This window comes from Coffea arabica, chromosome 6c, assembly GCF_036785885.1.
Source record: "Coffea arabica cultivar ET-39 chromosome 6c, Coffea Arabica ET-39 HiFi, whole genome shotgun sequence".
Taxonomy (NCBI): domain Eukaryota; kingdom Viridiplantae; phylum Streptophyta; class Magnoliopsida; order Gentianales; family Rubiaceae; genus Coffea; species Coffea arabica.
In genome coordinates this window covers 28684643-28701110 of record NC_092320.1, presented here as the reverse complement: position 1 = coordinate 28701110, position 16468 = coordinate 28684643, and the positions used below count along the sequence as shown (strand labels likewise).

At 36.8% G+C, this 16468-nt stretch overlaps 2 protein-coding genes across 2 annotated transcripts; one reads left to right on the top strand and one right to left on the bottom strand.

Moving 5' to 3' along the window:
- Window positions 1–2888: 2888 nt before the first annotated feature.
- LOC113693533 (uncharacterized) lies at window positions 2889–4374 on the bottom strand. Its single transcript, XM_027212073.2, has 2 exons — window positions 4174–4374; window positions 2889–3580 (listed from the first exon to the last, which is right to left on the bottom strand). The coding sequence occupies exons 1-2, from the start codon at window positions 4350–4352 to the stop codon at window positions 3124–3126; spliced, it is 636 nt and encodes a 211-aa protein (XP_027067874.2). The 5' UTR covers window positions 4353–4374; the 3' UTR covers window positions 2889–3123.
- A 9890-nt stretch (window positions 4375–14264) lies between these two features.
- Window positions 14265–16405, top strand: LOC113693534 (zinc finger BED domain-containing protein RICESLEEPER 2-like). The gene is made up of 3 exons (XM_027212074.2): window positions 14265–15641; window positions 15760–16078; window positions 16290–16405. Exons 1-3 carry the CDS (start codon window positions 14265–14267, stop codon window positions 16403–16405), a joined length of 1812 nt encoding a protein of 603 aa, XP_027067875.2.
- The last annotated feature ends 63 nt before the right edge of the window (window positions 16406–16468 follow it).

The window sequence follows — 16468 nt, the reverse complement described above, 5'->3', positions numbered from 1 at the left end:
TATTTTTATTCTACTTCCATCAATCTTTTCTGCAAAATTTTGATCAATTCAATCAAAAATTTGTGTTTGGAGCTCCAATTTTCTGTTAGTTAGATAATTAAAACATTTGTGTCTTTCATTTATTTATTTATTTTATTACAATTGTGTCTCTTAAATTTGTTTCCTTTTATTTTAGTGCAAGAAATTTATTTTTCTTTTTCATCACCTTTAATGCAACAAGGTCTATTCCAAAGATATAAGAAAGTTGGGAAAAATTTTTCAAGATTACTTTGGTTATACTTTCTTCAAAAATTATTAGCTCTGTTCAATTCTTTTCCGGACTTGATTCCACAATCGACTCATTTTGGATGCAATCTTGTACCATAATATCCTTAAGGAAGTTGGAAAAGTTGCCATATACTTATTATTCTTGTGTTTGTTATGTTGTAAAGGGATGAAATGCGTGAGAATGGTGATGTACTCAAAATTATCATAAAACTTCGTTTTATCCTTGGGTTTGTTATACTTGGAAAAGTTGGAAAAGTTGCCATATACTTATTATTCTTGTGTTTGTTATGTTATAGAAGGATGAAATGCGTGAGAACGGTGATGTACTTAAAATTATTATAAAATTTTGTTTTATCTATTAAATATTATAATTCTAATATGTACTAAATTTATGAAATCAGTTAGATTATTGGATGAAATGTGTGAGAATGGTGATGCATGGATTTTGATTATAATATATCTACCAATGTTAATTAGAAAGCATACTTTTTTTTATTGGAAAACATATTGATATTAAGTGAAAAATATTTTTTTATTGGAAAATAGTTTTTTTTTAGGGGCGGATACCCTATGACCCGCTCCTTTTTTTTCGGGTACCCGAAAACATTAGGAGCGGGTTAGGGTCGCAAAATGGTTGATCCGATATTTTAGGGTCGAGTCAGCCATTTGTTAGGGGCGGGTACCTGACCCGTGCCCACCCCTAGTGTAAAGGCGTTGCTAGAAAGCAAAGGTATCAGCCCCTATCTTACGCCAAAAATAGCTCCTCTTGCTCCCTGCCTAGAGGTGACAAAATGGGTGGGATGGGCGGGATTTGATTAGCTTTGAGATACAACCGAATTATATGGGTTTGGGCCCAACCTTATTGATATGTATTTTGGGACTAACTTGGACGAGATCACTTTGGAATGGGTTTAGATTGATCCATCCCAATATCCAAATCTATTTTCTATATATATTTTTTCGTTTAATTCATTTTTTATTTTTTATATAACTTTAATATTTTTTATTTATTAAATTTCTTTTAGTCTTATTGTGAATTTATATTTTCATGAATTCATCTTTTCATCAAATGAGGAATGTAATGCAATTTCCAATAAAATCATATTACCATAAAAAAATGATCTTTGAGTTAGCAAGTAGCAGCATTGGGTAATCAAATTAGTCCACTGAGTCGGAATAACATTGGTTTACACTCTAGAATGATCAATAATTGCTTAAAAAAGACATGATATTTTGGTAAAAATGAACATATATTCTCTCTGGATTAAACCAAAAGAATGAACATTTTGGTTTATTCGTATATGAAGTTGACGTTTTCACTTCCTCAAAAGCATGAAAACAAAAAGGCAAAGGAAATAGCTAACAAGAAAATAAACATGCAAGTGCCTTATACTCAGGATTCCCACCAAAAATTGGATTAACAAATAAAGGAAAAGATAGATATATAGCCATATTCCAACAGATATCAAGATGGCCAAGGCACTTAGAGTGTTGAATATTTATTTTCATCATTGTCCGTGGATAGCAAGTCTAAACTGACTGAAATGCTGGAAATTCTTGTGGATAATGACTAGAAAGACTGCTAGATTATATTTGCTGGTATGACTAGAAAAACTGTTAGAGATAATTTTTGAATAAATTAAATTTTTTGGTGAGATATTTGGGTTCAATGGGTACCCAAGTATTTCCCAAAATTTCCCATCAATTAATGGGTATAATTGGGATTTGTCTCATTTTAAACCCAATATCAAATTACAATACTCATCCCACCCAAAGTCTCCACGGGCATGGTAGTCCATTGGGACTAGGGACAAATTGCCACCTCTAGCCCCTGCCCTATACCCCGGCTCTCCCACTACTCCTACCCTGCTCTAGTACCCACACGGATACCCCCATAAGTGACCACTACCCTTTATATATATATAAAGGATCCAAGGTCTTTTCTCCTTTGGGCTCGATCCTTTGCTAGTTGTCTGAGCATCTTGTCTTGTCTGCATACTTTGAGTGCAACTTGTTGAATCTGACTAGTATGAAAAGTAATAAAAATCACTTTGATCTTTTAAATTTCATATATTCATATTTGATACTATGTGAATACTATGTGAAATCTAAATCAATAGACATTGCATTTTTATAAATAATATGCAACATGTGACAAATAAAAAAATCAAATAGATTTAACATACAAAATCAATTTCTTACCACAAATACCATACATTGTCGAGAAAGAGCATGTTCTTTTATCATAATAAAATACCACATTATTTATTTTAAATTGCAGCGTAAAAATTCACATTAGCAATATGATATATTAGATAAAAGTGGGGGTCGAGGCGGGGCCACTCACGTTTGAAGCAGTGTTAAAATATACATATGCTAATGCAATAAAGTAACTTAATAGCAGAATATTGAGATGAATTTATAGTTAAAAAATGCAAAGGCTCGAAAGTTGACCATTTACAAACTAGGAAATGTTGAGGGTAATTTAGAAAGAAAAATATTCACATAAGTGATAAAAGTTAAAACTACAAACGCTCTTCATTTTGGGGGGCAAAATTTATATTTTTGAACGTGAGGGTGATAGGGTATTATCATGACAAAGTATTATTAACTCTAAAAACAATGGAATCGAATTTGATATAGCATGTGGCCGATGTGGCAAAGATAGAGAACAACTTAAAACACGAACAAATCATCCTTATACCTAGCTAATTAAAAATCTGAAAACTATACTAGAACTCGATGGAAATAAACCAAATGCAATAGTCACAATCCATTACTAGTACTAAAGAAAGACACATGACACAATCACGAGACTGCCCACAGCATTGTTACTTGATCCACTTATGTAATTCATCACACATTATTCTCCTCCTTAGCCAGCAACTTTTTGAGTTCATCTTTTTCTTCTCTTGTCAAACTCAGATTCTTTGGGTAGATAACTTCAAAGCTGACAAATATGGAGCCTGTCTCCCCGATACCGTGCCAACAAGGCATGCCTTCGTTGGGAATCTCTATAACACACCCAGGTTCTATCTTCGGAACAGTTAGAAGACGCTTATCCAATGTTTCGATTGTAAGGGCTTCATTGGTAACGTATTCCATCAGCGGAATTTTCCTTATAGCCCACAAATCATTGCCCTGCCTGTGGAATTCAGCATGAGGCTCTTCTATCACGTCAACGATCACATCCCTGGGGACCTTTCTGTCGTCTAGAATGACCCTGCGCGGATATACAATTTTCAAGCCGTTCTTTGCACCCGCTGGGATTTCCACCACAAGTGTCTCCGGATCCGCATTCGGTGCTATCACGCTACAAGTTCAATGTAAATGCATTAGATTATTTTTGGGTTGGAGGTTATTTGGAAGAATGTTTAGACATCGTTTGTCATAGCAGTTTGTTGATATGATATATCTGAGAAAAAATATTTTAGAAAGCGTACTTTGTCAATGACAAGCAATACTTCTTAGAAATATTCCTATTTAAATAAATTTTTTTATTTGAAAATGAGAATTCTTGAACCAAGATCTCTTATTTAAAATCCTTTTCTCATCGCTACTTAACCCAATCTTTCCCCATCTAAATAATCTTAAAACTCAATATGTACGTCGGAAAATTTTTAAAAAAAAAAAAAGAGATAGTAAATCTAAATGTACATATATATACACATATATATATATATATATATATCACCAAAAAGCTTAAAAAAGATAAACCGTTAATTTTTATTATGGGTGCTAAATAACTAACTGATATTATAACTCATCAATTCGCTTTCAAATTGATTCTTTCAGAAAATCAATATTCCATATCAATGATACACAATAAATTTTATGATAAATTTGTCATATTAATTTAGATGTAGGAATAAGGAAAGATGTTAATTACAAAAAACATATACATACCCAGGATCAGGGAGGAGCTTCATGCGTCCTCCGGGAAACTTGATCGTCTTTTCCACTCCATTGTAGAGCTCGTCTAGAGTGCACCTCAATGGGCACCAAACCGGAGGTGGTGCTTTCCTATGGCTGGTGCCCTTGTCGAAACCTTTCGAGCATAACTTCCCCATGGTTTCTCTCAACATTTTGCCCTCGACAAGATTTGGACAGAACTGCCACAAGGGTTTATGCGGTGGATACCAATGACTAGCTAGGGTAGTTTATATAGGCTATAGGTGAGAGAAAGGTGAGAAACTTGCCATTACTGTATTTTTGCTCTAAGGGAAATTTATATGTTAAGTATTTTTTTGCCTCGTAATTCTTGACTGGAAGGTGCCTTCGGTAAGAGAAATTTTCGCTAAAATTACTTTCCCAAAGAAAAATCTACTTTAAAGTTATAAATTGGCGAAAGCAAAAGTTAATTGGCTGCAGACAAAAATAATTCTAGAATAACCTAGACTCCAAAACAAAATCTATTCTTTTTAAAAGATTATGGTTCCATTATTGGAAGATTCTGTGTTAAATTGAATATGGAGAGGAATGGGTTGAACCGTGCGAGGGCAGCTCTTGAGTTTGAAACCTTCCATCTACACTAAAAGAAAAAGTTGAGCAATTTTGGGTTGTTTATTAGCTATTTAATTGCTAGGTACGATCTAATCATAGAAAGCGGAAAAAAATCTACTTTAAAGTTATAGATTAGTGGAAGCAAAAGGTAATTGGCTACTGACAAAAATAATTGTAGACTCCTAAAAAATCTATTTTTTTTAAAAAGATTTTGGTTCCATTATTGGGAGATGCTGTGTTAAATTGAGTAATTTTGACTTGTTTATTAGCTGTTTGATTGCTAGGTACGATCTAATCATACGAATATGCACTGTAAATTGTCTTGATTAATCTTGATGAACATTCTTATTAATTAGTTTCTTACAAGGCTTCATGTTATGCTAGTTTCTTGTGCCTGAAGCCTCGTAAGTAGGACAATAATTGCTGCAATTATATTTTATACACTTTCTGAATTTAAATCTCACTTTTCTAAAAAACTACTTCTTAGAACTCCACAGAACTACGTCGCAAAATATCAACCGTGTAGATGATAGGGCTAAAATTCATTACTTTCGGATATTTCTTGGTGACTTTGGACAACCATAATTCCTATATAACTCATAGCAACCCAACCTTGAGCAGTTGATTGCTTTTTTTTTTTTTTGGTCAAACGGTTGCTTACACGATGTTTTTTTTTTTTTTTAATTTTCTCTTTGTCATCCATACAGTTAGTAAAATACCATATGAGTATAACAGATACATATGTTACAATTATTTTTCTTAAAAGTTTACTAAAAGTTTAACTAAAGTTAGAAGTTTTCAACAAAAGCACACACCAAAATTCGTGCATGAATAATAAGAATAAGTTTGAAAATGATAGAACTAAAAACATTAATTTATTTGTTTTATCTGTGTTTTTTTTTGGGGGGGTTTGTCTTCTATTGGTGCCTCTTTCTTGCATGTAGTTAGTCATAAGTCTTTTTCCTTTTTTCTTAAGATCAAAAAATGAAATTTAATATGTAAAACAAAATTTTAGATTTCCAACTCATGTTTAGTTTCTAAGCATACCCTGATAAAGTTTCTTTCATGTTCTTCACTTACTTTTGAAAATCACCCCTAAAATTCTGTTCAAGTTGGACATTGACTTTAATAAGCTTATTTTCCTAATGTAACACTTAATCATACTACTACATGGCCTCAAAAAAGAATAAAAAGGCTTTTGACTTAAAAGAAATGATGTAGTAAAATTGATTTAGAGTTATTTCCTTGAAGTAAAATTGACATAAAGGAGATACTGAAAAAAATGCATTATAAGGAAATAAAACTCCAGGATCCTTTTCTTTCACATTTAGTATTTAAAATCACAAAAATAAAGAATATATAGTTCTTAAAAATCAAAACCAAAGAACTTCTAATGATTCGAATAAAATAGAAGAGAGAAGGTAAGAAAAACTATTCCTACACCGATTTTGTAAATAACAGTTAGGTAAGATCCCTTCTCTATTGCTCTTATCATTGTATTCTAATAAGAAATAAGGTGTGTCTAATGGGTGCCCATTTCGGAACTCATTAAAATATATTTTAAATATCATTTTGAAATGTAAGATTAATTAGAGAAAATATGAAAATACAAAAGAGGGTAGGTAAATTTAAATAGGAAAAGTATATAAATGCAATGGAGAGTAATAATTGATAGTATGTGTATATACATAGTAGGATATGTAAATTTAATGCTTGTTAATGAGTATCCAGTAGGCACCCATTAGAAGAACCATGAGAAATAATCAAGGTCGGTATTAACATTTTTTCCTAGCCCATATAATATTTAACAGTATATTTATTTTTTAAATATAAAAAAGCATTAAAAATCTGTACCAGCGGTTCAAGGAGTTTTGGTTCCAGTCTTGCTTTCAGAAATAGATGAGCATGCCATCACAAACTTGTCCAAAATTCACCTATCATCAATTAATTTTAGTTCGGTATAATCTTTTTTTTAAAAAATTTAGACTATTTCTATCATTCCCAATTCTTAAAGTTATGAATCGATTACTGATTACGAAATATTTGTTTCTTTCCTTATTCAACGGATCGTAAATTTGTTTAGTTTTCTTGCTCTCGTGGATATTGCCTTTATATGAGTTCACGTAGTAATTCTTCCACTGAAAGAATTTTATTTCCATAAGGAGTTCAATTTCCAAACCTCTTTTATTCTTACAAGAACGTTTTACATAAATAGACTCAATACTTGTCAAAAAAGAAATAAGCGTTTGAGTCATTAGGTTTACAGTAGGGATAATTTCAAAATGTGAAAGTTAAAACACTAAATCTACAAATCTAACGTTCTCTTCTTAATATAATATGAATATAGGTATATGTATTTGTTATGTGTGTGCCATAAACAAAAAAAAAGTGATTAAAAAATGTGTAAAAAGTAATTCATGAAAAATGCAATATTTTTTTCCAAAAAAAAGGCAACAATCCAAGCAAGGCCAAAAATTTCAGTGATGGAACGAGAAATAGTGTGAAGATCTCTGAGTGTTTGTATCTGTCTTTCAGAGAGAGGGGGGTGGGGGAGGAGGAAGAGGCAAAAGGGAGTTTGGGAGGAGTCAATAAAGCTTTTTCTTTTTTGGTTGTATATATATATTCAAAATTTGCACATATGTTACATATACCTAACATTGATTGTGTATAAACTGACATAGGATTAATCATATATATATATATATATATATATATATGTATATATATTCATCCATTACCAACTCTAATCTACCAAACTCAGCCGTACAAAGGAAGAAACTAAAGAAGGAAAACAAACTTACAAAAAAAAGCCCTCATCACTGAACGTGTTTAGTCTTTTTATTCTTACTCTAATAAACTGCTCCTTTATATATCTTGAATTGACTTATATGTGGAGTTTGAGAATTCATAGCTTAGTTTATTATTATTCTTTTTTTTTTTGCAAACCGCATATACAGAGGAGAGATGTCATTCTTATTTTTTATTAATCAACGAAATTGTGAATATACACATGATAAAATAAAAATAACAAGATGTCCTATTCCCTTTACAATCATGAAAATAGCTAAATTAAATGTAAGTAAGGGAATTCATAGCTTTGTTTAAATACATATTTGGATGACTTTGGCGATTCTGGATTCCATTGTTGAAAACCACCTGATCTATTAAGTAGCATACAATTTATTTGTCCATTCAAGCGGGGGGTTGAAAATATGCAAGTAGACTGCTCGCAAAGACAAAGGTACAAAAAAAATGAAAGTAGAAAGCTAGCAAAGAGAAAAATAATTTACCATACAGCTACCATTATTTCATCAATTAATCTGCACTCTCTCTTAACTTCGACCAAAGCCTTTCAATAAGCTAACGGCAAATATGTTAAAGATACTGGACATGGATTCGTCAATGATCTCGTGTTGTTTTCTACATTATCCAAATGAGACAATAGACATGTCTCCGTGACAAAATGGCACTTCTCGTAAGGAAATTAACACCACTTCTTTAGTTGTGTCCATGGTTAAGAGCTTCAAAAGACGTATCATTCCATGGTGGTCCATAAAATTAAGAGTTTTTCTAACCCGTTGGGCACCATCAACACAACTAAATTTCACATAATTTGTAATGTATATGTACATATTAATAATTAATACCTTTTTTTGCATTTATATACTTTCCTAAATTGACTTTACATTTTCAAAAATCCAACACATAAAATACATTTATTGGGTAGACACCTGATGCGGGTGCTGAGAACGCGATCCGAACTGAGCGCCAAGGCCGGTTCCGAACTATCCTGCAAAGGGATGAACAGTGGGACTAGCTCCCCGTTGTTACTCCGATGGTCAAGTTAGACAGAGTTTTCGAGAAGTAATAGGAAGCGGCTGTGTCGTATAGTGCTATAGATGTATGAATGCGTACCTTTCCTGGTCCCTTCGCTCCTTATTTATAGAGTCTCGTGGGATGATCCGGAGGGAGAGTCCTAACGGAGCCCTACTAGGTTGCAAGAGGTGGAGTCCTATTTGGATTCTGCCTCTCTACCTCTGGCCCTAATGGGCCTGGAGTCCACACCCTGCTCAAATCCCAGGAGGTTCGTGGCTGAGGTCTGAACTAGCAAGTCGGCGCTGCCGAGTAGACTCATCCGAACTGACACATGTCCACAGCAGATTGGCTCCTCCACATTAGCCCCCCTTGAAGTCTAGAGTCATCGCACAGTCGTGTGAATCTGGACCAAATTTCAAGGAAGGTGTCAATTCGGCGTGGGGGCCTATTGATCAGTGCCACAGTCTCTGAGGCCGTAGGTAACAGCCACATTGGTCGGAACTGTCACTTCAACCATTACGTCGCTTCATAATGATGGTTGCCAATATTAAATTTGAATTTAATTCGGGTCTATTCATATTCCCGCTCTGGAGGCTCTTATAAATAGGGCCCACCAGATGTCATTGTCACTCTTCCTTTCTCATTTCATTTGCTCTTCTCCACTCTAGCCAGTTCGCACCTTCCTTGAGCCACAAGAGTCTATTCGTGCTCCCTTCTAGGCACCACCTAGCGCCCGAGCTGTCCTTTTCCTTATTACTAGTAAGTCCCCTTTCTCTTCTTTTATGCCTTCATCCGACCACTCCAATATTACTATTTCTGTTCCTAGGTGTAGGGTAGCCCGACCTGTCCCCGTAGAGATAATTTCTTCTTCCACTTCCCCTTCCAGCTCATTCTCCCCTAGTTCGTCAGGGTCCGATTATGTCCCTTCCCTTGTTCATTCTCCTATTCAAGCAATGAATCTGTCCGAACAGCCTGTTCAACCTGCCACTGGGGCTTCTGCCCAAGCAGCCCCAGCTGAGGCTATAGCAAGGACCTCCAAGGGGACAGGGGTTGATTTTGGCAAGGTCGACATGATTTCCCCGATCTTGGATCAGGGGGACGTAGACGAACTAGTAGGGAAGTATGATATTCCTACTCGATTCGAAGCTAGAGCTGCTCTTCCTGGAGAGGTCGGCACCCCTGGGTTTGTGGCGGTGTACAAGGACCAGTTCATAGCCGGCATCCGCTTTCCTATCCCTCATTTTCTTTTCCAAATTCTTACCTTCTAGGGCATCCGAATAATCCAACTTATTCCTAACGCTATTCGCTCCATCCTTGGCTTTTTCATTTTATGCTGAATTCTCGAAATTCCTTACTCCTTAGATTTATTTCGATCAATCTTTCACATGAAGGTCAGTGGCCACGTTCCGGGCTAGTTTTACTTTGCTCGTAGGAGCGGAGTAAAACATCAAACCCGCGAGCTGCTCGTTGGCGCTCCTTCTTCTATTCGGTCTTGGAAGGCCCAGTTCTTGTATGTGAAGAACATAGGCTTTTCTCCCCTGACCTGGAGGGAGGAGACCCAGGTCTCTGATCCTCTTCCTTCGCCTTTTCCCGAGTTCGAGCTAGACCGTCTGCTCAGGTCGGACGTCAAGTTGAACGTGAAGAAGTTCAATAATGCCCAACTTTGGGCTGCTGGCTTGGTCCAAGCAGACGCGTCTGATCCCTCCAACAAGACCCAACCTCTTTCACCCGATGAGCTGGCCACCTGTAATCTTTTTTTTTTTTTAACTTGTGACCCCTGCTCGTTCTTGTACTGATCATCATCCCCATTTCTTGCCGTAAAGAGATTATCGCAGATGCTTTCCATTGGTGAGGCCGATAGTTCAGGCACGGCCACACCTGCGCCATCCACCACGCCGACCAGCTCCGTCCCCCCTCCCCCTCTCACCCAGCGCCAGCTCAGTCAGCCCCTACCGAGAAGCGGGAAAAGAAGAAGCGGAAGAAGTCAACCGCCAAGAAGGCACGTACAGAGGCCACTCCTTCTCCTACTCAGGGAAAAGATCCTGCCCCCGATCCTACTCAGCTCGGGCACTACGACATCAATACTACCGAGGAACAAGCCCGAACAGAGCCTCCTCCTAACATGTGGCAGTACCGAAGTACTATACCCTACGACCCCCAGACCAGGCTACAGACGCATTCCCATCCCATGCACTTCTGTCCGGAATGGGGATTGTCCATCAATGACCGAGCTCAGTATCCACACGTAGCTCGGGCATGGCTCCAGGGCTCGATCCTTCCACGTGACCACAATTTTATCAAGACGATGTCCAACTCTGCTCTGCTTCAACACTACTATTTGGGTTCAGCTCAGATCAGTCTTCAGTCACTCCACTCTGATGATTTCCAGCTGAGCTCCTTTTTCATTCTTCTGCTCTTTTATGATTTTGTACAGGTGCAAGTGGCAGGTACCGAACTGGCTAAGCATTTCGAAAACATGAGCAAAGTGCTGACCCAAGATGCGGCAACCAAAACTAAGCTGACCGCCCAGCTCGAGGCTACCACTGCTGAGGTGAAAGCGTTGAAGAAACAACTATCTCAAGTCCATACGAACTTTCAGCTAGAAATTAATAAGAATTCTGCTCTGACCGCTTAGTTAGAGGCTGAACAGAAGAAGTCTACCGAGTTGGCAGGTCAGTGCTCAGCTACGTAGGAGGAAGGTCGAAGGCTGGGCGTGCGGGACTTTTTGAGGTCGGATCAATTCATGGTCGACCTGGTTATTCTAAATACCCCCGTTCTTTAGCACGGCTACGCCCAGGCGCTGAACGAAGTGCAAGCACTGAACCTTCCTAGGTTTGATATTGGAAATTTCCCCAACTATAACCCACGGGCGGTACATCAGGTTGACCGGCTTGTGGAGGGGTATTCGCGTGGGTACAGGCCTGCCGACCTGGTCGCTAATCCGATGCTACCTGTGACCACTCCAAAGCCCGAGCAGGAAGAAAAGGGGGAGAACTGAGTAGGATGTAGGGTGTAGGATGTCAAACTGAGTAGGGCCAGTTTGTTTTTGTATGTTCATTCTTTTGTTGTAAATACGCTCATCGTGAATGGAATTTTCTTTTCTTCTCAACACTTGGCCAAATTTTGACATTGCACTTTAATTGAAGTAGTGTCCGAACAGCTTTGAACAAACCAAACTTCACTGTATTTGACTATTCAAGCTTTTCAAGCAAACACTTCAGAAAATAAACAAAGTAAATGAACTTTTCTAACAAAAGATTCTTAAGTTCGAATTATGCCGGGTACGTGGGATCTCATCTCCGTTGAGGTGAGCTAACTTATAGTACCCCACTCGGTCTGCCTCCTTTACTATGTAGGGACCTTCCCAGTTTGGACCCAACTTATTCGTGCCTAGGGTCCGACTTACCGAGTTTTTCTGTAGAACTAGATCCTCCGATTTAAAAGAGAGATGTCTCACCTTGGCGTTGTAGTGTCGAGCGATCTATCCCTTGTATTTGGCCATTCTTATGGCTGCCTCTTCCCTTCTCTGCTCGAGCAGCTCTAAGTTAAACCACATCCCCTCCTCATTGTTTTGAGCTATGAAGTTCTGTATCCTGTTCGATGATAAGCCAATCTCTGTCGGGATTACCGCCTCCACTCCATAAGTTAAGGCAAATGGAGTTTCTTGAGAGGCAGTTTGGGGAGTTGTCCGGTAGGCTCAGAGTAGGGGTGGCAATTTTGGACACGACCTGAAAATACGACCCGAACCTAACACGAAATTAATGGGTTTGGGTTTAGATTTTGAGGATTCGGGTCAGACCCGATAAACCCGAAAAAAATCGGGTCAAAATCAGGTCAAAATCGGGTTGACCTGTTAACCCGTTTCTAAAATAAAAATAAATAAATAAAAATTAAAAAAGTATCTAAACACTAAATAGGCTTACACAGTTACACATACACATTCACTTAGAGTTTTCATTTGGCCAGTTGGCCGGCCCTAAATCAGTAAATCCTCACCCGAAAAGCCGAAATCTTTCTTCCTCACCTAACCCTAAATTTTTCTTCCCCTTTTCTTCTAAACGGCAAAACTAGAAAGGTGGCCGCCTTGCCCTTCACTTCACCAGTTCACGTCACGGTCTTCATCTGTCAAACGGCGGTTAGAAGCAACTAGCAAGCAACGGATTTTCTTCTCTAAGGTGCAGTTTTACAGCAAGTTTTTTTTCCCCTAAATCGATTTCTTTCTTGTGGTGTAATATCGCCCTTTGCTTCAGCTTTCTTTTGGTATAACCATGTATGAAGATGATACGGTAAAACAAAACTTTCTGGATTAAAAAAGGTTGGCAGAGATGTTTCTATTATAAGTTCAAATATTATACAAAAAGGTTGGTTTTCACTACTAATGTAAATTTCTGTCGGTGGTGAGGTGAAACTTTTAAGAAGGATTTGGTGGTGATGGATCGACCTCCAAATCTGGAGGTTAACAGGGTAACAAACATATTGAAGTATAAATGGCTGATGGGTCCGTTTGATGTCCGTTTGATGTTTGGTTCCCTTTTTCTTCTCTTCTCTTTGAACTGTCTCTGATTTCGAATTTTAATGTCCCTAATATTCGATCTGGGTTTTTGCATGGTAATTGTGATCAAACAACATTGGAGGGCTTAATGGTAGTGTTATAGAGGCAGTGGCGGTTCAGTGTTATGATGTAGAGGCAGCCATGATCTGAGGAGTGCTTTTGATGTTTTTAATTTGGGATCGTCGACGGAAAATGGATATATTAAACTTGGGGGTCCAAATTTTGGTTTAAAACTCATGGCATACTAAAATTTTGGTTTACAACTCATGGGCAAATGGCGAATTTAGTACTCAAACCTTTTTTTTAATAAAATCAATTTATACCTTTAATTTTTATTTTGGCCAATCTAATTCTCAAACTTCAATTTTGTATCTCTGCTTTGATCCTTTTAAAGTGGCGCTGCCAAATTTTATCGTGACAAAAACCAGTAACTAATCAAGGAAATTATAGAAACTACAAGCCAGGTTCCAATTAAAAAAAAAGAAGAAAATAAAAACTTTCCAACAAACAAGGCAGAAAACAGATTTTCCATTAAGCTTGGGACAAAAACATAAATCGTCATTGTTTCCCCAAGATAGCAATAACATCAGACACCACTACTTCTTAAGTTTATTCTGCACATGACACTCACTTGCACTTGATTTAGTTTGTTATTGTTTCCCTCGTCCCCCCTCTTGTACTAAGCATTTTTAATATGAAAGCACTATTATTTGTTTAATTACTGAATATTTGTTTTAACCAAAAATCATAACTACTGAATTGCATAATTCTTGATGATTAACAGATGGATACAAGTATGACATATCCAAATTCAATCAGTATTGAAGAAGATGGTGATACAGGGAGTAGTGATAGCATCGAGGAAACAGGCCACACCAATCATCAATCTCAATACCCTGACACTAGTGCAATTGGGAAAAAGAAATTACCTCCAAAAGCTACAATCAATATGCCTGGCAAGAAGAGGAGATGAAGTTCAGAAGTTTGGGATTACTTCGACATTATTCCCAAAAAGGATCCAAACGATGAGTTGAAGTGCAGATGCAAGAAATGTGGGAATGAATATTCTGCTGAGAGTAAAAGTGGGACAGGTAATTTGCATCGACATGTAAAGAGGTGTGTAAAAATGACAACAAAGGACATTGGACAGTATCTAATCACTTCTGACAAAGGTGCTCTTGCCACACGAAATGCACAATTTAGTCAAGATAAATTTAGAGAATTACTTGTGCATGCCATAGTAAGACATGAGCTGCCATTTTCATTTGTGGAGTATGAGGGAATTAAAAATGTCCTTACATATTTGGAGCCTCAAATTAAACATATCACTAGGAACACAGCCAAATCGGACGTTAAAAATTTGCATGCAAAGGAAGTTAATAGACTTGGTAGTGAATTGCGGGGATGTCCTAGTCGAATATGTTTAACTTCTGATGCATGGACATCTATTGTTACTGATGGATACTTGAGTTTGACTGCACACTTCATTGATAGCAATTGGCTGCTACAGAAAAAAATTCTGAATTTTTCTTATATGCCTCCTCCCCATAATGGTGTTGCATTAGCTGAAAAAATTTACAGTTTGGCTAGTAGTTGGGGTATTGAAAGGAAGTTGTTTGCCATCACATTAGACAATGCTTCTGCAAATGATTCTTGTGTTGCAATACTTAAGAATCAGCTTAAGTTGAAAAATTCTTTAATTTGTGATGGTATTTTGTTTCATGTGAGATGTTGTGCACATATTCTCAACTTGATTGTGCAAGATGGTTTGAAAGAAATTGATAAATCTGTGGAGTTAATAAGAGAATGTGTCAAGTATGTGAAGGGTTCTCAAACAAGGAAGTTAAGGTTCACCGAATGTGTAACACAGACTTCTCTTGATTCCAAAAAAGCCTTAGTTCAAGATGTTCCTACTAGGTGGAACTCCACATATAGAATGCTTTCCAGTGCACTTTATTATCGCCTTGCATTTTGTCACTTACAATTAAGTGATTCAAATTTTCGGAGCTGTCCATCTCTTGAAGAATGGGGAAGAGTTGAAAAAATTTGTAGTTTTCTTCAAGTTTTTTATGAGGCAACTAATGCTTTTTCGGGGTCCAAGTATCCAACTAGTAACTTGTACTTTCCTCAAGTTTTTAAGATTCAATTGAAGCTGTCTGAGGAGTGCAATAGTTCAGATGATTTTATGAAGAGGATTGCTTCCCAAATGTTTGTGAAGTTTAACAAATATTGGTCTGAGTTCAATCTCTTGTTGGCAATTGCTGTGGTATTTGATCCCCAGTATAAATTTCAGTTTATTGAATTTCGTTATAATAAGCTATATGGTCCGGGGTCTAATGAATTAGTCAAGGTCAGGAATGCACTTTTTGATGTCTATAATGAGTATGTGAAGATTTCCAACACACCTGGTGCATCATCTTCATGCTCTCGAGGCAGCAATGAAGTTTATTCTCCTCATGGAGCCAAGGAACAAGAAGACAACCAATCATTTGATATTTTAGAGGTATGAAAATTAAACTTTCGTGACTTCATTGCGTTCTAAAATTATGATTATTATGATGATTTTTAATTATTTTGTTTTATTATCATATCTAATATATCTCTGTTTGTAACTTATGTAGGAATTTGATCAATTTGACACCTTTGAATTTGCCTGTAGTGCACAAAAAAGTCAATTGGAATTGTATTTAGATGAGCCAAGAGCTAAACGATCGTCACATATTATTGTTCTTGATTATTGGAAAGCACAACAATTTCGATTTCCAGATTTGAGTAAATTGGCAAGGGACATTCTATGTGTTCCAGTATCAACCGTTGCTTCTGAATCTGCATTTAGTCTTGGTGGTAGAATTTTGGATCAATTTCGTAGTTCACTTTCACCCCAAATTGTTGAGGCTTTAGTTTGCACTAAGGACTGGTTATTTGGAGATAAAAGTGAAGGTAAATACAGTTTTTTTATACATATTTTAGTTTTCTGGTTTTGTTACTTATATATTTTTTTTCATTCTTATAATGTAGGATCTCTAAATATGAATTTGGAGGATTTAACTCAAAATATCATGTCTCTAAATATCAACAAGGATGAGGTTGATGCAACAATAATTGAGGACTCAAATTCTAATGTTGTTAATCTCTAATCCATGATACTTAGTTGCTATGAATGTGCTTGCCGTGATCAAAGCAGTCCGGCTGCAGTTGGAGGTTGCTTGGAGGATGCACAAGTTTGGCATCATTATGAATGCTGCTGTTGTTAATGATGAGGGCTGAAGCATTGGTTGGCCTTGGAGCACCACTTTGTTGTGATTAAGACTCTAAACTTATATTTGGTGT